This window comes from Heterodontus francisci, chromosome 6 (assembly GCF_036365525.1).
Source record: "Heterodontus francisci isolate sHetFra1 chromosome 6, sHetFra1.hap1, whole genome shotgun sequence".
In the NCBI taxonomy this organism is placed as follows: Eukaryota; Metazoa; Chordata; class Chondrichthyes; order Heterodontiformes; family Heterodontidae; genus Heterodontus; species Heterodontus francisci.
The window spans coordinates 8,157,341-8,182,811 of record NC_090376.1 but is presented as its reverse complement, the minus strand read 5'-3'; the positions used below and the strand labels follow the sequence as shown (position 1 = coordinate 8,182,811).

At 45.6% G+C, this 25,471-nt stretch overlaps 1 protein-coding gene across 1 annotated transcript in view; it reads left to right on the top strand.

Annotated features, from left to right (window-relative positions):
• The window catches only part of LOC137371109 (solute carrier organic anion transporter family member 2B1-like), a 91,205-nt gene that overhangs the window by 25,881 nt on the left and 39,853 nt on the right, over nucleotides 1–25,471 (top strand). The window contains exons 2-4 of the mRNA XM_068033052.1: nucleotides 21,222–21,333; nucleotides 23,369–23,506; nucleotides 24,753–24,915. Of these exons, the coding sequence (XP_067889153.1) occupies nucleotides 21,238–21,333; nucleotides 23,369–23,506; nucleotides 24,753–24,915 (397 nt within the window). The 5' untranslated portion in view covers nucleotides 21,222–21,237. The remainder of the gene's footprint in view (nucleotides 1–21,221; nucleotides 21,334–23,368; nucleotides 23,507–24,752; nucleotides 24,916–25,471) is intronic.

Sequence of the window (25,471 nt, the reverse complement as noted above, 5' to 3'; positions counted from 1 at the left end):
GAGTGGTTAGGCTTTGAGTGCACTACCTGATAGGGCGGTGGACACAGATTCAATAGGCACTTTCAAAAGGGAATTAGATAAATACTTGAAGGAGAAAAAACTGCAGGGATACGGTGAGAAGGCAGGGAAGTGGGACTAACCAGATTGCTGTTCGAAAGAGCTAGCATAGACTGGATGGGCTGAATGATCTCCTGTGCTGTACTATTGTAGCACAGCAGTTTGGAGTATTCGCACGGCAGGATCAGGAGTCGGCTTTGGGAATGTGTGCAGTTGAAAATGGGATGTTCAGGGAACGTTAACTATCTAGGAGGAGTGCATACAAATGTTGAAGAATTGTGATGCTGGAACAAAGGAATGCTGAGCTTTGGGACCTAGTTGGCTTCATAACATACATGGGGAGAACAGGTCTCGGGAAGACATGTTCTGGAAGATAACCATCCCTAATGGCAGGGCCCTGGGGTGGGACACCACGGGGACAGATGTGCGGGACAATTAATTGCAGGAGATTGGGGGTGGGGTGGTTGTAGGCAAGGGGTCAGTATCGATACTCCAATGCAATACAGAAGGAGTGCAGCACTGCTGGATGAGACGTTAAACCAAGGCCCTGACTGCCCTCTTATGTGGACGTAAAAGAAATCGCATGGCACTACTTTCAAGAAGAGCAAGGGGAGTTCTCCCCAGTTTCCTGGGGCCAATATTTATCCCTCAACCAACATCAGAAAAATAGATGATCTGGTCATTATCACATTGCTGTTTGTGGGAGCTTGCTGTGTGCAAATTGGCTGCTCCATTTCCTACATTACAACAGTGACTATTCTACAAAAGTACTATATTGGTGGTAAAGCACTTTGGGATGTCCGGAGATTTGAAAGGTGCTACATAAATGCAAGTCTTTCTTCCTTTTTTGCTAATTAAGTTCCACAGGTTGAGTGGAAAAAAAATCAGGTTCAACTTTAAGGGAGGGGTGAAAATACAAATAAATTCCCCGAGGCAGTCAATAATTGTGTCCTCACTCACCATGTGAACATGGGACCTAGCACAGGGCCAGTGTTTGGATTTGGTGTTTCGCAATCCACCAGAGCTGGAGAGTCATCCGAAAGCTGGTTAGTATTTCCGATCGGTTGATCACTCTGTTTTCAGGCTTTACTTGTTATCAAAGCGAAGACCAAAAAAATCAGCAAGACTTTGAGAGCAGTTCCACCAGGAGAGCCTACGACAATATCAACTGGGAAATTTGACTCCAAAATGGAACATTCAGAATAATACAGGGGCTTAAAAGGCTAAATTACAAAAAAAGGTTGCATAAACATGTCTTGTATTCCCTTGAGTATAGACAATTAATCTGATTGATGTGTTTAAGATGTTAAAACAAGTTGATATGATCGGAGTAGGCTATTTAGCCCCCTTAAGCCTGTTTTGTCATTCAGTGAGATCATAGCTGATCTGTGACCTAACTCCATATACCCACCTTTGCCCCATATCCCTTAATACCTTTTAACAGGACAGACACGGAGGAAGTAATTCCTCTGCTAGAGGAATCAAGAACTAGGGGATACCATTTTAAAATTAGAGTTCAGTCATTCAGGAGTGAAATGAGGAAGCACTTTTTCAATCAAAGGGGAGCGAAAATTTGGAATTCAATCTCCCAAAATAGTTTTGGATACCGGAACAATTGGATCATACAAGTCTGAGATGGATAGATTTTTGTTGGGTACAGGTTGTCCAGGGATACGGAGCAAAAGGTGAGAAAATGGGAGTTGTGCAGATCCGCCGTGATCTACTTGAATGAACGGATCAGGGTCAAGGGGCTGAATGGCCTCGTTATCTGCCCAACAACAGAATTGAAACTGCATAGATCTACGGCTATGTTACAAGATGAGTAAACGTGTGGGGCAATTTCACAGAGTCACGTTCCCGGAGCAGGACCTCAACCACTGGGAGTTAATGCCTGGAATTTGGGCGACACATCCCCCAATATTATCCATTCCATTTGGCTGGGAAATCCATTCCTGAATCCCTAATGTGCGCTTCAGCTGGATGAAGCTTTCCACTGGGAATGGGAATCCGTTAATTTGTTCTTGGGAGGTGAGCACTGCTGACAAGGCCAGCTTTCGTTGCCCATCCCTGATTGCCCTTGAGAAAGTGAGAAGCAGAAACTGATACAAAGCATGGACTACAGTGGATCAGTACAGAGGTTATAAGGAACTTATATAAAGGATAAGGAAGGTTTAGGATATCTGCAAAAGGCAGTTGAGGATAGCTTGTGGGGGTAGGCAGGGGGAGAAGCGGGAGCACCGAGAGATTAAGGTCGCTTAACATTCCCGATATGTTTTAGGTCGCATGTTGCCAGATGCTGTACTCTTGACAGCACAAGATAAAACATGATTTCTCAGGAAAGCCAGTAAATATTTTACAACAAGTGCTGCATGTGAAGCTGCCAAGTGACGCTGCGAGTTGTTGTTGTCAGCGGTGGCGTTGGTGCCCCAAGCCAAGCCGCCGGAGCTACTGGTCATTGTGGTAGTCCACGTGTGTTGCCATTTCCACCTTTCGCCAGCTAGACAAAGACAGGACAGAGTAGATAGAGAGAAACTGTTCCTGCTGGCAGAAGGGCTGAGAGCCAGAGGATACGGATTTAAAGTGAATGACAAAAGAACCAATAGCAACATGAAAAATCGTTTTTACGCAGCGAGTGGTTAGGATCTGGCCTGAGAGTATGGTGGAGGCAGATTAAATCATGGCTTTCAAAAGGAATTGAATCAGCACCTGAAGGGAAAATTTGCAGGGCGATGCGGAAAGGGTGGGGGAGTGGGACTAACTGAGTTACTCGTGCAGAAAGCCAGCACAGATGTGAAGGGCCAAATGGCCTCTTTCTTTGCTGTAACCATTCATTGATTCCTCCAAAAGGTGGCATCTCCTACAGTGCAGCTCTCCCTCGACATTGCACTGGGGAGCGTCAGCCTGGAATTTGTGCTCAGGTCTCTGGAGTGGGACTTGAACCTTTGACTTTTGGACTCAGAGGCAAGAGTGCAACCTGTTGAGGGTAGGTTGTCAGTTCAACTCTAGCTCAAAAACTAATGAACATGAAAACTAGGCTACCAATGTGCTGTAGAGTGCTGCATTGTTAGAGATACATTCCTTAAAATGAGATATTAGAGATATTAAAGACAAATACGTCTATTTAAATGGATGTTAATAGTTTCAATGTACAATTTAAAGAGCAGGAAGTTATCATTTTATCAACATATCTTCCTCAACCAACATCCTCAAATACAGATTAATGTGTCATTCATATTATTGTTATTTGAGGGTTTTGTTGCTATCTGTGTGCAGCATTACTGTCATTTTACCCTCAATAGCGTAAATAATACATCTCCATATTATTATACGGATTTGAGCGTTGAAACATGAGAGATGATATCAAGCAAAGTATAACAGCAGGGATGGGCAATAAAGATGCCCACGCACCGTGAATGAATCATAAAAAAAATATTTTATGCGGTGTGTTAGAATGCACTGCCTGAAAGCGAAATTGGAAATAGATTTGACAAAGGAAAATTTGCAGAGCTATGGAGAAAGCGTAGAGGGGAGTGGAACTAATTCGATAGTCCTTTCAAAGAGCCAGCACAGGCTCTCTGGGCCGAATGGCCTCCATCTGTGCTGCATTATTCTATGATGCTCTGATATTCTATGATACCTCAGGGCTGCTATCGCCTGTGAAAGTGTGCTGTGGCAGTGCTTTAGAGAGCAGAAGCACTGGGTAAGAAAAACCGAAATAAACTGGGGAATGTGAGCACTCAGTTAGTTTCTCACCCAGTGATGGAGTACTCTCCACCTGCCTGGATGAGTGCAGTTCCTGCAACACTCAAGACCATCCAGGATAAAGCAGCCTACTTGATTGGCACTCCATCCACCACTTTGCACATTCACTCCCTCCGCCGCTGGCCTACCATGGGCAGGATTTTATGGGCTCCCATGAGGCAGGGTTGGAGGTGGGGCCCATAGGGTCATCATGGGCGGAGGGGGCGGAGTGCCCGTCGTCAAGCGATTTTGCCAGGGGCAGGATAGACAGCCTTCCCGCCGACGCCAATTGAGGCCCTTCAATGCCTATTAACGCGGGGTGCCTCTCCCACGTTGGGAGGGTGCCTTGTAAAATGAGGTGCCCTCCCTGCAGGCTTGAAGGTGGCCCCTCCTTTGTGGGCATTCTGTGGCCCACGGAGGACACCCACTGGAAAAACCTACATCTCCATGGCTGCTCCTCCCCTTGGACTTCACGCCTACCCTGCCTCCCCTCTCACTTACCTGAGGTCTGGGTTTCCAGCACTGAACCTGAGTCCGAGGCTTCTGCAGTACCGGCAGTGGCCACTGCTCCCAGTGATGCTGCTGAGTTGCTGACCCTGTGATTGGCTCGCAGCTTTTGGAGGTGGGAGCCCCGTTTTAAAAGGGACGCAGGTCCCGATGCCAGGCACTTAGGCTTCAAAACACTGAGGATCGCCCCGGGTGGCACAACAAGGCCGAGCAGGGCTCCCCCTGCCTTTTTGGCCCATACCGGAAGCCCCGTCTCCTTCTCGAAATCCTGCCCCATGTCAGCATTGTATGCCATCTACAAGATGCGCTGCAGTAACGCACCAAGGCTCCTTAGGCAGCATCTTTCAAACCCGCGATTTCTACCACCTAGAAGGACAAGCGTAGCAGATGCACGGGAACACCACCACCTGCAAGGGCAATTAGGGATGGGCAATAAATGCTGGCCTAGCCAGCAAGGCTCACATTCCCCCGAACAAATAAAAAAAAAAGCTTTTTGTGAAACTGGACATGCAAATCCCTTTCACTCCTCTGCTGTTCCTAGTCTCTCCACATTTGGAAGCCAATAGTTTGAACTGAATGGTCCTAGAGGCGAATCACATTACTTAAGCAGAAGGAATAATTTACACTGTGGAACAAATCAGCTCTTGAAATTTGCAGATACATAGTTTACCATTCCATTGGCCTATATTTCTGGCAAATATTTTTTTATTTGCTCATGGAATGTGGGTGTCACTGGCTATGCCAGCATTTATTGCCCATCCCTAATTGCCCTTGAGAAGGTGGTGGTGAGCTGCCTTCTTGAACTGCTGCAGTCCATGTGGTGTAGGTACACCCACAGTGCTATTAGGGAGGGAGTTCCAGGATTTTGACCAAGCAACAGTGAAGGAATGGCGATATAGTTCCAAGTCAGGATGGTGTGTGACTTGGAAGGGAACTTGCAGGTGGTGGTGTTCCCATGCATCTGCTGCTCTTGTCCTTCTAGGTGGTAGAGGTCGCGGGTTTGGAAGGTGCTGTCGAAGGAGCCTTGGTGAGTTGCTGCGGTGCATCTTGTAGATAGTACACACTGCTGCCACTGTGTGTCGGTGTTGGAGGGAGTAAATGTTGAGGATGGTGGATGAGGTGTCAATCAAGCAGGCTGCTTTATCCTGGATGGTGTCGAGCTTCTTGAGTGTTGTTGGAGCTGCACCCATCCAGGCAAGTGGAGAGTATTTCATCACACTCCTGACTTGTGCCTTATAGATGGTGGAGAGGCTTTGAGGAGTCAAGAGGTGAGTTACTCACCGCAGAATTCCCAGCCTCTGACCTGCTCTTGTAGCCACAGTATTTATGTGGCTGGTCCAGTTCAGTTTCTGATCAATGGTAACCCTCAGGATGTTGACAATGAGGACCGGTACAAAGAGTTAATAAGGCTAATGGGATGTTGACCTTTATGTCAAGGGGGTTGGAATACAAAAGTGAGGAATTGATCCTGTAATTGTACAGAGCCCTGGTCATAACCCACCTGGAGCATTTCATTCAGCTCCAGGTATCACAGCTCAGAATGGCCTTGAATGGAGCACAGTGCAAATTCACCAGAATTAAATCAGAGCTTAAAGAGTTGAATTACAAGGACAGGTTGCATAAACTTGGCTCTTATTCTCCTGAGTTTTAAAAGTTGAGGGCTGATTTTAATCGAGGCGTTTAAGATGATAAAGGGATTTCATAGATAGATTAGAGATAAACTATTTCCTCTGGTGGGAGAGTCCAGAACAAGAAGACATTAACTTAAAAAGCACCGCAAGGCCATTTAGGAGTGAAGTCAGAAAGCACTGCTTCACAAAAATGCTAGTAAGAATCATAGAATCTTATAGCACAGAAGGAGGCCATTTGACCCATCGTTCCTGTGCCATCTCTTTGAAAGAGCTGTCCAATTAGTCCCCATTCTCTCACCACCGTGCCGTCCCCCCCCCATACCGCCCCATTCCACTCTTTCCCCATAGCACTGCAGATGTGTCCCATTCAAGTATTTATTCATTTTCCAATGTAAAACTCGCTCCCCCAAATAGCTGTGGATGTTGGGGATGGGGGGAGTGGGGGAGGGGTTGCCAATTAAAGCTTTGAGAATAATAGAGTTTTGCTAGTTAAGCATATCAATGGAATATGGAGAAAAGGCAGGCAAATGGAGTTAAGATGCAGATCCAGCCATGCCCTAATTGAGTAGCCGAGCACGTTTGAGAGGCTGAATGGCCAAATCCCATTCCTTTAACTTATGGCATGAATATGTCCTTCCTGCTCCAGCTGCAAGATTTCTGATAGAAACTAAACCTTAACCTAAATACTCACCAAGTATAACTTATTATGAGTGATAAGCTTTCATTTGGGTTCAACGTTGTCACTTAGTTGAATGTGTTTGTTTATCCAAAAAGATTTCAATAAATTACTTTCTCTGGCACTTGAGCTGATTCTTAATCTCACTTCTGCATTTTTTGACTGTCCCGACCCCAGTTACTGCTGAGTACAAGTCAACAACATAAGATTAAACATATGGCTCCAACTAGCAATGTTAACCCAAGGGGCCAGAGATATGGCTGATGTCGCAAATACTTTCTGCTCATTTGTTTTAGGTTTAAGACATTTTTGGATTATTGCATAGAATTAACAGATCAGAAGCCTACCATTCAGTCCATGCTGTATTTGTGCTCCACACAAGCTCCTCCAACCCCCCGTTCATCTCACTCCATCAAAATATCCTTCTATTCCTTTCTGTCTCATGTGCTTATCTAGCTTCCCCCCAAATGCATCGATGCTGTTCACCGCTTCATGTGGTAGTGAGTTCCACATTCTCACCACTCTCTGGTAAAGACATGGGATTTATTAGTGACTATTATGAGGGGACCTGTTTGCCTGCAACTAATGCTGCTGTAGCAATGCCAGAACTGCTAGACAGGGTGGAGTTGTGGAAACTTTATAATGCAACTGACCTGTGTTGCACCTGACCTAGGAACTCTTAGTGGGGTTTACTCTATCTCTAACCTGTCTTGGGAACATTTGATGGGACAGTGTAGAGGGAGCTTTACTCTCTATCTAACCCCATGTTGTACCTGTCCTGGGAGTGTTTGATGGTGACAGTGTAGAGGGAGCTTTACTCTGTATCTAACCCCATGTTGTACCTGTCCTGGGAGTGTTTGATGGGGACAGTGTAGAGGGAGCTTTACTCTGTATCTAACCCCGTGTTGTACCTGTCCTGGGAGTATTTGATGGGGACAGTGTAGAGGGAGCTTTACTCTGTATCTAACCCCGTACTGTACCTGTCCTGGGAGTGTTTGATGGGGACAGTGTAGAGGGAGCTTTACTCTGTATCTAACCCCGTGTTGTACCTGTCCTGGGAGTATTTGATGGTGACAGTGTAGAGGGAGCTTTACTCTGTATCTAACCCCGTGTTGTACCTGTCCTGGGAGTGTTTGATGGGGACAGTGTAGAGGGAGCTTTACTCTGTATCTAACCCCGTGTTGTACCTGTCCCGGGAGTGTTTGATGGGGACAGTGTAGAGGGAGCTTTACTCTGTATCTAACCCCATTTTTATCCTTTTTTTTTACTGTCACAGTTCTGGGAACATCTATCGACCTCTGTCTTGAATCCACAGCTCTCTGACCTTCTGCTCCTCTCTCCACAGATGCTGCCAGACATGCTGAGCACTTCCAGAATTTCTTGTTTTTATTTCAGATTTCCAGCATCTGCAGTATTTTGCTTTTATTCATGTTGCAACCATGTTTAAATTATGTATGAGAGTGTTACATGAGAAAGCAATGAGGAAGGCCGTTTTAAAAAATTCGTTCATGGGATGTGGGCGTCGCTGGGCAGGCCAGCATTTATTGCCCATCCCTAATTGCCCTCGAGAAGGTGGTGGTGAGCTGCCTTCTTGAACCGCTGCAGTCCATGTGGGGTAGATACACCCACAATGCTGTTAGGGAGGGAGTTCTAGGATTTTGACCCAGCAACAGTGAAGGAATGGCGATATAGTTCCAAGTCAGGATGGTGTGTGGCTCGGAGGGGAACTTGCAGGTGGTGGTGTTCCCATGTATCTGCTGCCCTTGTCCTTCTAGTTGGTAGAGGTCGCGGGTTTGGAAGGTGCTGTCGAAGGAGTCTTGGTGAGCCGCTGGTAGCTTTTGTTACAAAAAGATTGGAGTATAAGAGTAACAAAGTCTTACTGCAATTATACAGGGCAATAGTAAGACCACACCTGGAGTACTATGTGCAGTTTTGGTCTCCTTACCTAAACAAGGATATACCTGCTGTAGAGTGAGTACAACAAAGGTTCACTAGACTGATTTCTGGGATGAGGGGATTGGCCTATGAGGAGAGATTGAGCAGACTAGGTCTATATTCCCTGGAGTTTCGAAGAATGAGAGGTGATCTAACTGAAACATGTAAAATTCCTCAGGCGTTTGACAGGGTTAGATGCTGAGAAAATGTTTCCCCTGGCTGTGGATTATATAGAACACGGGGTCAGAGTCTCAGAGTAAGGGTCAGCCATTTAGGACTGGGATGATGGATTTCTTCACCCAGAGTGTTGTGAACCTTTTGAATTCTCTACTCCAGAGAGCTGTGGATTCAAGACAGAGGTTGACAGATGTTTGGGTACTAAGGGAATTCAGGGATATGAGGATAGTGCTGGAAGGTGGAGTTGGCTGGAAGATCAGCTATGATCTTATCGAATGGCGGAACAGGCTCGAAGGGCCAAATGGCTGACTCTTGCTCCTATTTCTTATGTTCTGATAGTCATAATAACTAGAATAACTATACGCCATTCATAAAATTTGTAAAAGTATATTCTAAAAGTTCAAATTTGACATGACTCTAAGTGCAGTACAGTTCAACTTCTTTCGACACGTGGCACTCTGAGGCGTCTCACTACACTTCAAATGACAGGTTATATTTACAAATATGCATTCACATTTCTTGTCAAACAGTTTCTCGTGCGTACAGCCCAAGGTGGTTTACACGGGTTTCATCCCTCGGTGCATTATGACAAGAGGGCCCAAGACCTTTCTGTGAACAGTGATTTTATTTCCCCAAAAATATCCTTTATTCATAAAATTTGCAACGAAAGAAACCCCCCAAAACTGTTCAAATTTGACATTTCGGAAAGTGCAATGGAGATCGGATCCCTTCGATACAGGACATGAGTTGCCTTACAGCTCTTACAGTTCCGTGAAAAGCGTTCCCTTAATGATTTGGTTTGGTATTTCTCTGCCTGGTGCTGTACGCTGCCACAAGACCAGGGACATTCAGCTCTCGCTCTGTGCCGTTAGGTTGCGGGCGGGGGGGGGGGGGGGGGGGGTGGTTAAATGGGGAAAAATTGCCTCCAGCTTGCCGAATTCTGGGTTTTACTGAGGCGAGGCTGGAGCAAGGGCAGGCAGCCAACTTGCTCCGAGGAGTCAGGTTGGTGTTTTAAATATGTTAATGAGGCTGGAAGCCTCCAATTTAATAAAAGCAAAATACTGCGGATGCTGGAAATCTGAAACAAAAACAAGAAATGCTGGAATCACTCAACAGGTCTGGCAGCATCTGTGGAAAGAGAAGCAGAGTTAACGTTTCGGGTCAGTGACCCTTCTTCAGAACTGACAAATATTAGAAAAGTCACAGATTATAAGCAAGTGAGGTGGGGGTGGGGCAAGAGATAACAAAGGAGAAGGTTAACCTGTTTTACAGGTTTAACCCAGGGCATGGAGGCTTCCTGCACAACTGTAGAGAAACAAGGACAGTTTCTAGGAAAAGGTAAATGTCTTCACACCACTCCTTATGGGCCAAGAGGAGCACAAGTGCTGGGAAAACACTCCCATTCCCACAGTTAAAACTGCCGGACTTCCAAGTTTCCCATCTGAATCCCACCCACATAACCCACCCCAATAAACATACTGATCAATGAGCTAGATAATTTGTTTCAGGAATAAATATTGGCGCGGACTCCTGGGGATAACTCCCATGTTCCTCTTCAACTAGTGCCATGGAATCTTTTTACATTCACCTGAGAGGTCAGACAGGGCTCAGTTTAATGTCTCATCCAAAAGACGACCCCTTCGACAGTGCAGCACTCCCTCAGTACTGACACTCTGACAGTGCCGTGCTCCCTCTGTACTGACCCTCAGACTGTGCTGCACTCCCTCAGTATGACGCACCGACAGTGTGGCGCTCCCTCAGTACTGACTCTCCGACAGGCAGCACTCCCAGTGCTAACCCTCTGACAGTGCAACACTCCCTCAGTACTGACCCTCTGGCAGTGCAGCGCTCCTTCAGTACTGACCCTCCAACAGTTCAGCGTCCCCTCAATACTGACCCTCCGACAATGCAGCGTTCCCTCAGTATTGACCCTCCAACAGTGCAGCGTTCCCTCAGTATTGACCCTCCAACAGTGCAGCATTCCCTCAATACTGACCCTCCGACAATGCAGCGTTCCCTCAGTATTGACCCTCCAACAGTGCAGCATTCCCTCAGTACTGACCCTCCGACAATGTAGCGTTCCCTCAGTACTAACCCTCCGACAGTGCAGCATTCCCTCAGTACTGACCCTCCGACAGTGCAGCACTCCCTCAGTACTGACCCTCCGACAATGACGTGCTCCCTCAGTACAGACCCTCTGGCAGTGTAGCGCTCCCTCAGTACTGCCCCTCCGACATTGCAGTGCCCCCTCTGTACTGACCCTCAGACTGTGCTGCGCTCCCTCAGTATGACACACCGACAGTGCAGTATTCCCTCAGTACTGACCCTCCGACCGTGCAGTGCTCCCTCAGTACTGACCCTCCGACAGTTCAGCGTCCCCTCAGTACTGACCCTCCGACATTGCAGTGCTCCCTCAGTACTGCCCCTCGAACAGTGCAGCATCCCCTCAGTACTGACCCTCCAAAAGTGCAGCTCTCCCTCAGCACTGACCCTCCAAAAGTGCAGTACTCCCTCAGTACTGACCCATTGACAGTGCAGCACTCCCTCAGTACTAATAAGGGGAGTGTCAGCCTGGATTGTATGTTGAAGTCTCTGGAGAGTATCTTCTGACTTGGAGGTGAGAGTGCTAACCATTGAACCACAGCTGACAAAGAATATGAGAAAATATGGCAAAATAAATTGAGGTAAATTATTCATTATCACAAAGCATTAACTGCCAGGCAACAGTTAAAAGTGGAACTGCTTGATGTTGCACAATAATAGTCTGACACTTTGGGCAGATTGCCAAGGACCAAGAAAAAAGTCATGTAGGACAGAGACTGCCGGAGAAACTGCGATTCGTGTTTCATACAATTGTCCCTTAACTTGATAAGCTTACTGCACCAATTGTATGTTTTTTATTAAAGCCAGTTCTCACCACATTTTGGAAATGTTTTCTCTGGCACTCAAACCTGGCGAGCTGCCAAAAAAACTTGCACAACCCCAGAGATAAGTGGCCGTGAACACAAACACAAGAACAGAAGAATTAGGAGTAGGAGTAGGCTCTGGGCCCGTTGAGCCTGCTCCATTTGATAAGATCGTGGTTGATCTAATTGTGGCCTAAATTCCATTTTCCTCCCTGCCCCCCATAACCCTTGACTCCCTTGTAGATCAAAAACCTGTCTAGCTCAGCCTTGAATATATTCAATGACCCAGCCTCCACTGCTCTCTGGGGAAGAGAATTCCAAAGATTAACAACCCTCTGAGAGAAGAAATTCCTCCTCATCTCCATCTTTAAATGGGAGACCCCTAACATTTAATCTGTGTCCCTGAGTTCTAGACTCCCCCACAAGGGGAAACATCCTCTCAGCATCCACCCTGTCAAGTCCCCTCAGGATCTTATATGTTTCAATAAGATGACTTCTTATCCTTCTAAATGCCCATGAATACAGACCCAGTCTTCCAAACCTTTTCTCATAAGATAACCCCTTCATCCCAGGATTCAGTCTAGCGAACCTTCTCTGAACTGCGTCCAATGCAATTATATCCTTTCTTAAGTAAGGAGACCAAAACTCCAGATGTGGTCTTACTAAGGCCCACTCCAACTATAGCAAGACTTCCCTATTTTTATAAATAATAAAAATGATGAAAGGTCACAGACCTGAAACGTTAACTCTGCTTCTCTCTCCACAGATGCTGCCATGTATTTCCAGAACGTTCTGTTTTTATTCCCTACTTTTATACTTGATTCTTCTTGCAATAAATGACAACATTCCATTTGCCTTCCGAATCACTTCCTGTATCTGCATACTAGCTTTTTGTGATTCATGTAACAGGACACCCAGATCCCAGTGTGCTGTAGAGTTTTGCAGTCTCTCTCACCATTCAGAACATATGCTGCTCTTTTAATCTTCCTGTCAAAGTGGACAAACTCACATTTTCCTATTATTATGCGCCATCTGCCAAATTTATGCCCGCTCACTTAACCTATCTAAATCCCTTTGTAGACTCTTTAAGCCCTCTTGGCAGCTTACTTCCCTACTTGTTTGTATGTCATCAGCAAATTCAGCAAAAATACATTCAGTCCCTTCATCCAAGTCATTGATATAGATTGTAAATAGTTGAGGCCCCAGCACTGATCCCTGTGGCACTCCACTAGTTACAGCTCGCCAACCTGAAAATGATCCATTTATTCCTACTCCCTGTTAGCTAACCAATCCTCTATCCATGCTAATATGTTACCCCCTACACGATGAGATCTTATTTTGTGTAGTAACCTTATCGAATGCCTTTTGGAAATCCAAGTATACCACACCTACAGATTCCCCTTTCTCCACCTTGCTTGTTGCTTCCGCAAAAAACTTTAATACGTTAGTCAAACATATTTCCCTTTCAAAAACCATGTCAACTCTGCCTGAATGCATTATGATTTTCTAAATGTCCTGCTATTACCTTCTTAAGGATGGATTCTAGCATTTTCCCAATGACAGATGATAGGCTAACAGGCCTATAATTTCCTGCTTTCTCTCTCCCTCTCTCCAGCCTCAAGCAGATGTCCTGAACCCTGGTACCAGGCAGGCAACACAGCCTTCTGGACTCTCGCTCTTTGCTGCAGAGAACTACATCTATCCCCTTGACTATACTGTCCCCTACTACCACGACATTCCTATTTATTCCCTCACTTGAATGGCTTCCAATATCACGGTGCCATGGTCAGTCTGCTCATCCATCCTGCAGCCCTCGTTCTCATCCATACAAGCTGCAAGAACCTTGAACCTTGTTGGACAATTGTACCTCCAATTCTACCTTCTCAATCCCCATACCTGCATCATTTGCAGTCACACCCTTCTGTCCACTAGCCACGGACCAAAGCAGAAGACCCTAACCCAAGGGATGTGATTGTCTTCTGGAACAAAGTGTCCAGGTAACTTTCCCTCCCCCCCACCCCAATGCACCACAGTGTCCGAAGCTCGGCCTCCAGCTCACTGACTTTGAGCCAAAGTTCCTGGAGCAGCAGACACTCAGTGCAGATGTGATTGCCGTGGATCACACCGGCTTCCAACAGCTCCCACATACTGCAGCTGCAACACATCACCTGCCCTGCCATCCAGCTTGTGTTTTAATTAACTAATTAAAAAAAAGGTGAAATGCAGAGGGATTGCCGCACTGTCGGAGGTGCCGTCTTCCAATGAGATACTAAACCCAGGCCCTTATCTGCCCTCTCATGTAAAGGAAGTAAAGGATCCCACGGCCCCGATTTCGAAAAGGACCAGCGGAGTTCTCCACGGTGTCTTGACCAATAGTTATCTCTGAACCAACATTGCTCAAGGAAAAAAAAAACAAATGATCTGTTCATTCGCACATTGTTGTTAGTGAGATTCTGCTGCCGCATTTCTCTACATTACTGCAGTGACCACGCTGTATTGGCTGGGAACTCTCGAGGTTGTGAAAGGCGCTATCGAAATGGGTCTTTTGCCTTCACCCAAGATCCACTTACATGCACCAGTCACTAGGTGGCGGTCTGGAACAGGAAATAGGGCTACCATATTTTTTCTAAGAGTGCCCTTTGACACCACTGTGTCAACCAATGAACTGGAGGAGGGTCAGGACTCCCACTGGCACTCGCAGCAAACAGTATATTTTACATCAATAAAAACAGAAAATGCTGGAGTTACTCAGACGGTCTGGCAGCATCTGTGGAGAGAGAAATAGAGTTAACGTTTCAAGTCTGTGACCTTTCATCAGAACCTTTCCATTGTGATGGATTGCAAGCTTCAGCTTCAACAGCTCACGGGTATCAACATCTCTCTGGATTCTTCATCCCCTTCCCTTCCCTCTGACCCCAGCCCTTCTTCAAATCTCACCCCTTGCCATTATTCACAATCTACTCTGACCTTCCCCTCTCTGACTCTGAAAGGCCTCAGCTTCATCCCCTTATGCCCCCACCTTAATGAATTTCGAGCTTGGTACAACGCTGAGCTCTTCTTCCATCGCCTTTGCCTCTGCATCCACTTCTTTGGCGAGGAATACTCCTCCCCACTCAGTGGACCCTTTCACCCGTCTCCAATATTCTCCCTCCACCTTGACCCCTCCCTCTGGCCTCTCTCGATCTTTTCATTGAGAACTGCTGGCATGACATCGGCCCTCTCAATTTCTCTGCTTCCCTCACTCACTCTAAGCCGCCCTCTGAACCTCCATTTTCTCAGGTCCAATCCTAATAGTTCTGATGAAAGGTCACAGACCTGAAACGTTCCTCTCTCTACAGATGCTGCCAGACCTGCTGTGTATTTCCAGCACTTTCGATTTTTACTTCGGATTTTAGGCATCTGCAGTATTTTGCTTTTGTATTATATTTTACAGCAAACTGTATTTAGTCAGCAAACAGAATCTATTTAAGCAGCACACTACAGCAAACAGTCTACAGAGTCTATTTAAAGGGGAACAGATAGTTTCTCCCTATCTACCTGATTTCCGCTAGGACTAGGGGACATAGTTTAAAAATTAAAGCCAGCCCTTTCAGGAGTGAAATTAGGAAACACTTCTACACACAAAGTGTGGTAGAAGTTTGGAACTTTCTTCTGCAAATGGCAATTGATGTTAGACCGAATGTTAATTTTAAATTTAAGATTGATAGGTTCTTGTTAACTAAAGGTATTAAGGAAAAGGCAGGTATATGGAGTTGGGCTGCATGTCAACCATAATCTCATTGAATGTGAAACAGGCTGAACACCAGAAATAGGAGCAGGAGTAGACCATTTGGCCCATCAAGCTTGCTCCATCATTCAAAATGAACATGACTGATCTTAGGATTCAATTCCACTTTCCCGCCCGCTCGTCATATCCCTTGATTCCCTGAGAGACCAAAAATCTGTCTATCCCAGTCTTAAATGTATTCAATGATGGAGCATCCACAACCCTCTGGGGTAGAGAATTCCAAAGATTCACAACTCTTTGAGTGAAGTCATTTCTCCTCATCTCAGTCCTAAATGATCGACCCCTTATCCTGAGACTGTGTCCCCGCGTTTTAGATTCTCTGAACAGTGGAAATAATCTCTCAGCGTTTACTCTCTACAGGCCCTTTGGAATCTGATATGTTTCATCCTTCTAAACTCCAGAGAATACAGGCCCAATTTGCTCAGCCTGTCATCAGAGGACATCCTGCTCATCCCAGGGACCAATCTAGTGAACCTTCGCTGTACTGCCTCCAGTGCAAGCATATCCTTTCTTAAATGTGGAGACCAAAACTGCACACAGTATTCCAGATGTGGTCTCACCAAAATCCTGTACAACTGTAGCAAGACTTCTTTATTCCTTTACTCCAATGCCCTTGCAATAAAGGCCAACACATCATTTGCCTTCCTAATTGCTTCCTGTTAACTTTCTGCATTCCTTGTACAAGCACGCCCAAGTCTCTTTGAAGATCAACACCAACAAGTTACACGCCTTTTAAAAATATTCTGCTTTTCTATTCTCACGACCAAAGTGAATAACTTCACACTTCCCTACATTATACTCCATTTGCCATCTTGTTGCCCACTCACTTAATCTGTCTCTATCTCTTTGCAGCCTCTCTGTGTCTTCTCTGCAGCTTACCTTTCCACCTATCTTTGTATCATCAGCAAATTTAGATACATTACTCTCTGTCTCTTTATCTAAGTCATTAATATAGATTGTAAATAGAAGGGGCTGAATGACTTCCTCCTGTTCCTACGTTCCAAAAAGAGTATGTGTGAGTGACCCGAAAGAGAACCCATGACCAATAAATGCAGCAACTTCTCACAATAAAGGTGGGTGATTTCTCCAGCTGAATGCAGTGAGCGGAGGATAGTTATATAACACAAAAGACAGAATTTGACCGAATGTGGCGTCAAGGAGCCATGGCAAAATTGAAGTCAATGGGAATCAGCAGGAATGCTCTCCACTGGTTGGAGTTATACCTAGCACAAAGGAAGATTGCTGCCTCTTTCCGCAGCTGAGGTGAATTAAGTCAACTTGGGCCGTGAGAGGTTGAATCAGAGGCCACCTGTAGTGTGTGACTCAGCATCAAACAGCATTGTGCATTTTTCTGGCTGCAACTTTAAGGAAATCATGAGTCTACAAACTGATTGACTGCGAGATGCCTGACAACCAGCAATTCCTTTTGATAATGAAACATACAAGAAGCTGAAACTTAGAAAATGCTGACAAATTTACAGCTATCTCCGCTTTATTGGGAGGGAAACTTAGTCTAACGTATTTCCCCCTTCAGGTCACTGAACATTATGTTCAGAACATAGGAACAAAAGGAGGCCATTCAGCCCCTCAAGCCTGTTCCGACGCTTAATTAGATCATGGCTGGTCTGTATCTTAACTCCATCTACCTGCCTGGGTTCCATATCCATCAAGACAGTTAACCAACAAAAATCTATCAATATAAAAGCAAAATACTGCAGATGCTGGAAATCTGAAACAAAAACAGAAAGTGCTGGAAATGCTCAGCAGGTCCGGCAGTGACTGTGGAGAGAGAAGCAGAGTTAACGTTTCAGGTCTGTGACCTTTCATCAGAGTTCTGATGATAGGTCATAGAGCTGTAATGTAAAATCTATCAATCTCAGATTTGACATTTTCAATTGACCCCCCCCACTCCCCCCCACTACCCCCAGCCTCCACAGCTTTTTGAGGGAAGAGAGTTGCAGGTTTCCACTTCCCTTTGTATGAAGAAGTGTTTCCTGACATCACCCCTGAATGGACTGTCTCGAATTTTAAGGTTCTGTCCCCTTGTTTTGGGTTCCCTCCCACCAGCGGGAATAGTTTCCTCCTATTTACCCTCTCAAATCATTTAATTGTCTTAAACATCTCAAGTTGATCACCCTTTAACGTATACTCAAGGGAATACAAGCCTTGTCCATGCAACCTGTCCTCATAATTGAACCCTTTAAGCCCCAGTATCATTCTGGTAAATCTGTGCTAGACCCCATTCAAAGCCAACATATTCTTCCTGAACTGCGGCGCACAGATTAAGCACTGTACAGCTATGTGTGTAAGGGCAATAATCCGAGACGCCTACAAGTTAATTAGTGCTTTATTCATTCAGTCATACAAAGGGATCATTATTCTACTCACAATACAAACAGTATATTTAAAAAAAAATATATATAAGCAGATAAAATCAATCTGATAGTGCACTGTTTTTCAATAACATGCAATTTAAAGGAATGATTTTTAAAAAAGAAACAATGGTGATTCATGCAGGGACCAAATATACTTTATTAATAGATCAAGGTGAAAGTTCAACACTCGAGTTCTGAGCAGCTGTAAGGTTCAAGAGCTGAGGCTAAAAAGTGACTGTTTATGTTCTGATTGGGAATAGGTGATTCTCTTCTGGGCATTATTTTAAACAAAGCGTGAATACATATTGAAGTGGTGATTTGATTGAGGTTTTATGATTTTGAAAGGAATTTCCACTGGTGGGGGTGTCTATAATGTAAGAGCCAGATCATTCAGGAGAGAAGTTAGGCAACACTTTTTCACACAAAGGGAACTCTCTCCCTCTAAACAGAAGATGCTCACCCAATTAATCATTTTAAATAAGAGATTGGTAGATTTTTGCTAAACAAGAACATAAAGGGATGGGCACTTATATGGGCTACAGGGATCGAGTGAGGGAGTGGGACTGACTGAATAGCTCTGAGGAGAGATGGCATGGACACGATGGGCCAAATGGCCTCCTTCTGTTCCGTAAATGACTCTATATGGAACCAAGGTAGGTGAATGAACTTATGATACCGATCAGCCATGATCTCATCTAACAGTGGACAGGAACATGCTCTATTTAAAATAAACTGATTTAAGAGAAGCTCCCTCACAAATTAGTAAGTTTGCAGATGACACCAAAATTGGTGGTATAGTGGACAGTGAAGAAGGTTGTCTAAGGTTACAACAGGATATAGATCAACAGGGAAAGTGGGCAAGGGAGTGGCAAATGGAATTTAACGCAGACAAGTGTGAAGTGATACATTTTGGGAAGTTAAACCAGGGCAGGACATATACAGTGAATGGCAGGGCCCTGGGGAGTGTTGTTGAGCAGAGAGACCTTGGAGTGCAAGTACATAGTTCCCTGAAAGTGGCAACACAGGTAGACAGGGTGGTGAAGGCATATGGCATGCTTGCCCTCATCGGCGAGGCATTGAGTACAAGAGTTGGGACGTCATCTTACAGTTGTACATAACGTCGGTTAGGCCGCATTTGGAGTACTGTGTGCAGTTCTGGTCACCGCACCACAGGAAAGATGTGATTAAGCTAGAGAGGGTGCAGAAAAGATTCACAGGGATGTTGCCTGGTTTGGAGGGCTTGAGTTATAAAGACAGATTGGATAGGATGGGTCTGTTTTCCCTGGAACGAAGGAGGCTGAGAGAGGACGTGATAGCGATGTACAAAATTATGAGGCACAGATAGGATAGATAGTCAGAATCTGTTTCCCATGGTAGGGGTGAGTAAAACTAGAGGGCATAGATTTAAGGTGAGAGGGAGGAGGTTTAAAGGGAATCAAAGGGGTAAATTTTTCACACAAAGTATAGTGGCTATCTGGAATGAGCTGCCAGAGGAGGTGGTGGAGGCAGGAACAGTAGCGACATTAAAGAGGCATCTGGACAGGTACTTGAATGAGCAAGGCATAGAGGGATATGGAATTAATGCAGGCAGGTGGGATTAGTGTAGATAGGCATTATGGTCGGCATGGATGCGGTGGGCCGAAGGGCCTGTTTCTATGCTGTACGACTATGACTCTAAATGGAGTGATTAATATTTGAAGTGGGCTCTGAGCAGGGTGATGCAGATATAAAAACACTGGAGTCATTTAAGAGGTAGGTGGATGTTCTCTATTTGCTGCAAGCTTTGGCTCATTTGGTAGCACTTCTACCTCTCGCTTAGAAGGTCATAGGTTCAACACTAGAGACTTGACCACACTATCCAAGCTGATAGCCCCAGTGCAGTACTGAGGGAGTGCAGCACTGTCAGAGGTGATGTCTTTTGGATGAGGTGTTAAACTGAGGCCCCATAAGCCCTCTCAGCTGGTGGACATTAAAGATCCCATGGCACTATTTCAAAGAAGAGCAGAAGAGTTCTCCCTAGTGTCCTGGGGCCAATATTGAGAGATGCTATGGAAATGCAAGTTCACACGCTCTCTCTCTCTCTCTCTCTCTCTCTCATACCCTTACACTTTCTGTCTTGCGTTTTATCGCTTTTGCACACACTCTAATGCACTCTCGCACGTGCTCCTCCTCTCTATTTATTTATTTTATATTATTTATTTTATTTAGAGATACAGCACTGAAACAGGCCCTTTGGCCCACCGAGTCTGTGCCGACCAACAACCACCCATTTATACTAATCCTACATTAACACCATATTCCCTACCACATCCCCACCATTCTCCTACCACCTACCTACACTAGGGCCAATTTACCTATCAACCCGCAAGTCTTTGGCTGTGGGAGGAAACCGGAGCAACCGGCGGAAACCCACGCAGTCACAGGGAGAACTTGCAAACTCTTACCATTAATAGTAATCAGGTAGGGCTGATTGTGTAAATGTTGAGGAGGAGCTATTTTAGGGTCGGCCCTGATGACCATAACAGCCTACTGATGTGCTGCTGTTTCCGATCCTACACATGAAAGAGCAGTTGCTTGAGCAGACCATACAGGCTGGTGTCTGGAATGATACCAAAACATCAGTGTGGATGGGGAAGGGAGAAATTGAAAGGGAAAACCCAGGTTGACTGAAGTGGAACAATGGCACAGTCAGAGACTCTTTCATGAGTTTAATTGGTAGAAAGATGTGGCAATGCTTATACAAAAAGAACAATACAACTGGGCTTGTATTCCCTTGACTACAGAAGATTAAGGGGTGGTCTAATTGAGGTGTTCAAGATGATTAAAAGAATTGATAGCATCAATGGAGAGAATTTCCTCTGGTTGGGAGAGTTCAGAACAAGGGGGCATGAGCTTAAAATTAGAGCCAGGCCGTTCAGGGATGATGTCAGGAAGCACTTCCTCATACAAAGTGGAGTGGAAATCTGGAACTCTCATCCAAAAAGTTGTACGTCTTGCGGTGAGGTGTCAATTGAAAATTTCAAACTGAGATTGATGGACTTTCGTTGGGTAAGGGTATTAATGGATATCGAACCAAGACGGGTAGATGAATTTGAGATACAAATCAGCCATGATCCCATTGAATGGGAGAAGTATCTTGAAGGGCTGAATGGTCCCGATCTGTTCCTATTCCTTTTATTTGAATTGTTGGATTAATGGAAGCAATATTTGAACCTTATCACTAGTTTTTTATGGTGGAACTGGATCTGAAATTTGTTGTGGTTGGACCTTGGTATTAGGTGCACTCAGAAAGACATTACAACAACCTTTGTTTTATATAGCACCTTTAACATGGGCAAAGACCCATGGTGATTGTAAGCAAATGTAATCACGGTACAAACTCAACTATGTTAACTGACATTGTATGTCTCTCTCTCTCTCTCGAAACAGTTACCTAACCGTGAAGATGGGGATAACCGGGCCTCCAACAGGTGCATCCAAATCCAACTGTGGTGAAGAAGAGCCCAGAAGGCGTACCATCAACCCGTTTCACAGTATAAAGGTGGGTGGGGGATTCGAAGGAGATCATTGCCTTACATTCCTTATTACAGCGAATACCGACCGCCCACTTGAGCTTAGTCTGAACTCTGCTGCCTGTATCCTAACTCGCACTGATTCCCATTCACCCCTGTACTCACTCTTACATTGCCTCCCAGTCCAGAAAAGCCTCAATTTTATAATTCTCATGCTTGCTTTCAATTCCCTCCGTGGCCACACTCCTCCCTATCTCTGTAACCTCCTCCAGCCCCACAACCCTCCGAGATCTCTGTGCTCCTCCAATTCTGGCCTCTGGCGTATCCCATAATTTTAATTGCTCTACCATTGGTGGCAGTGCCTTCAGCTGGCTGGGCCCTAAGCTCGGGAAGTCCCTCCCTAAACCTCTCCACCTCGCTCTCCTCCTTTAAGATGCTCCTTAAATGACCTTTTGGTCATTGGTCCGAATATCACTTTGTGGCTTCGTCTCAAATTTTGTTTGATTATGCCTTGGGATGCTTTACTATGTTAAGGCACTATATAAATGCACGTTGTTATGTGCTGAGTCAGGGTTACCAAGACATGACCATAAGACCATCTAACCCACCAGCCCTGGTACTCCAGCCCTGAAGTTCAGGCAACGCACTTGTGATTTTGCTCATATTTGTTATTTCTGTTTTTATGGTTTGTCCTGTTGAAATGTTATGGTTCATGAAGTTGGGAATGAGCTGCACTTACCACTTTGGCGGATAAATGCTAAATCGGAACACCAAACCTGTTAGTGTCAGCAACTTGAACAATCTGCAAATTGATGGGAATGTGGGTTTAAATTTACAGTCACTGAGCTTTGATGAGTTGGTGGAGTGATTAAAATCAGGGAGTAAGCAAGAGGGCAGAGTTGGAGGAACACTGAGATCTCGGAGGTTTGTGGGACCAGGAGGTTATGGACATACGAACAGACGAATTAGGAGCAGGAGTAGGCCACTCGGCCCCTCGAGCCTCCTCCACTATTCAATAAGTTCATGGCTGAACTGATTTCTCCACATTACCACCTACCCCCGATAACCTTCTACCCAGAGATAGGGAGGGGCTTAGCCATGGAGGGATTTGTAAATAAGCATGAGAATTTGAAAATTGATGCTTTGTTGGACTGGGTGCCAATGGAGGACCTCCTGCTGCAGTGCCAGTGGGAGATTGGTGAAAACCTTGAAGATGTGCTCCACAGGGCTGTTTTCTTTTAGCCACTGATGATGTTGCTTGAAGAATTCAGCTGATCTGCTGTCAGTCTAGCCCATCCATCTCCATGGTGTGTATCAGAGTGACCCTTGTGGATGTCAGGCCAGAATAACTACAGTGGACTCAACTGTTGACTAGCACAGTCCAGGTTCACACATGAAGGATGGTCTTCTGGAGTGAGGCACTGAAATATGGAGCCATACCTCAGCAGCACTTTGAGGACAGGAATGAAGATCAGTGCTCTGGGGCGGGGGGACGTGCAGGGTCGCCTACTGGTTAGATGCATTTCTCAAGGTGTCATCACATGATCCCTTCCTCCAACCACCCTGGTCACCTGATGCATCCATCCTCACAGTGCCCCATCCTCACCCTCCCACTATTGGTTGCCTGACATGCTCATCCTCGTGGTGCCCCTCCTTCCCATTGTCAATTGGAAAGCGAGCAGACTCTTTGTCACTGGATTGGAAGATTCGTGATTGTCAATCAAACCACCTTTTCTCCCCCGCATTAATAAACAAAAGTGTTCAAAGAAAATTCATGAAGAAATCTTTTTATTGTTACCCCAATGACTTTTTTCCTGAATGTTTTTGCTCGCAGCGGTGGCCGAGAGATACTTCTTCAATTTCTGGAGACTCCAGGGAATCCTGGAGGGGATTGACAACTCTAGGGATCAACAATGAATGGTCTTTTGGGTAATGGTCCTGGACAATGGAACATACCTCCAGGAGGGGAGGGGAGCAAATAGGGGTGGGAAGAATGGGGGAGAGGGAAACTTTCACAACTGGTTTCGACTCACACTGAACCTTTCATGTTCCTTTCTCCCTCAGTTTTTTGTGCTATGTCACGGACTCTTGCAGCTCTCCCAGCTCTTGGTATCTGGGTACCTGAAAAGCATCATTTCAACCATTGAGAAGCGGTTTGGCCTTTCCAGCCAGACCTCGGGGATGTTGTCCTCTCTGAATGAGGTAGGTGTGAAAGGATGCATAATGAAACCACAGGGGTATAAGAGCGTAGGAAAGAGCAGCTGGTGTCAGCTATTTGGCCCCTCGAACCTGTTCCACCATCCAATAAGATCATGGCTGATCATCCACCTCATCCCCACCTTCCCGTACTATCCCCAGATCCTTGATTCCCTTAAATGCCCAAACATCTACTGATCTCTGACTTGAATATACTCAACGACTGAGCATCCACAGCTCTCTGGGGTAGAGAATTCCAAAGATTCACAACCCTCTGAGTGAAGACATTTCTCCTCATCTCAGACCAAAATGGCTGACCCCTTATGCTGAGACAGTGACCCCGTGTTCTAGATTCCCCAGCCAGGGGGAAACAGCCTCTCAGCATCTAATCAATGAATACCAGCAATGCCCCCTCATAAGTGACAATGGACAATAGCCTTGGCTGTGCTTTCAATTCATCACACAAATTTCTCTGATAAATTCATTTTGGTACAAATCCCAATCATTATGTAAATTTGAACTTTCACTTGCTGTATTCTTTGGATTTTAATCAACCAATTTCCCCTGATGTGCCACCTTATTGTGCATTCTCAGCAATGTCAAGCAAGGAGGTTATGCAAAGCCTTTCTAAAACACTGGTTAGGCCTCAGCTGGAGTATTGTGTCCAGTTCTGGACAGCACACATTAGGATGGATTTCGAAGACTTTGAGAGGATGTAGAGGAGAAGTAATAGCAGGGCTATGGGGGAAAAGAGAAGGGAAGTGGGACGAATTGAATGGCTCTTTCAAAGGAGGGGTGATGCTAATTTTTCAGATTTTTTTCCCTCTTTATTGGCCCTGGGTCTTTCTAGTTAATTGCCACTCCTGAGAAATTACAGGGCTGTGGGAAGGTGCAGGAAGTGTCTAGTCAGGATGGTCCAGACAGCATGAGTGTTTGGGCAAGCTTGATTATGAATCATAGACTCTTATAGCACAGAAGGAGGCCATTTGGCCCCTCATGCCTGTTCTGGCTCTTTGAACGAGCTATCCAATTAGTTCCACTCCCCCCGCTCTTCCCCATAGCCCAGAAAATCTTTTTTTTCCCTTCAAGTATTTATGCAATTCCCTTTCGAAAGTTACTGCTTCCACCGCCCTTTCAGGCAGCGCATTCCAGATCAGAACTATCCTGCCTGTCATTTTTGGATGGTTCGTGTGATACTCGTCCTTCGCACAGATACCCTGGAGAGACATTTCTGCTCATGCTGTCATTTCAGATCGGAAGCACGGTGTTTATAGTGTTTGTCAGTTACTTTGGCAGTCGTGTTCATCGCCCTCGTCTAATTGGTTGCGGAGGTATTCTTGTCAGTGTCGCTGCATTCACAATGGCGCTGCCCCACTTCATTATGGGACGGTACACGTACGATCGGACCATTGAAAGTGAGTATTTCCTTTCTTGAAGCATATTTTAGGGAGGGGCTTTTAATGGCTTAACGGTTAATGGGCAGCTTTTTCCAGATTATTTTCTCACAAAAGGACTGATTGGACAGAAATAGATGGGACCAGAAAATCAAATGCAGGATTTAAGGGTAGCTTTTGAATTCGAAAATTGACAATGGTTGCCCTAGATTTTGGATGTCAATAGTGGGTGAAAATTTGGGCGGAATTTAGTGGGGCTGTCGACACTGGGTTGGGAGCAGGGTGGGTGCTGGAGAAATGGGAGGGAAGGCCGGGGGTGAGTGGGGGGGGGGGGGGGGGGTGGGTGGGGGGGAGGGGAGGGGGGTGGAATTCCCGTCGCCTTCCTGATCCCATGAAATTCTCTCAGGGACGTGGAATGTGGAGGATGGCCTTCCTGCCCAGAAGCCAATTGAGGCCTTTAAGTGGCCTCTTCCTTCCAGCAGTGGTGTGGCCCCCAGCCAGGTGGGGAGACTGCCAGGTAAACAGTGGGGCCTCACCATGGGCTCAGGGATTGGGGTGGCCCTCCTGATCGGGCATC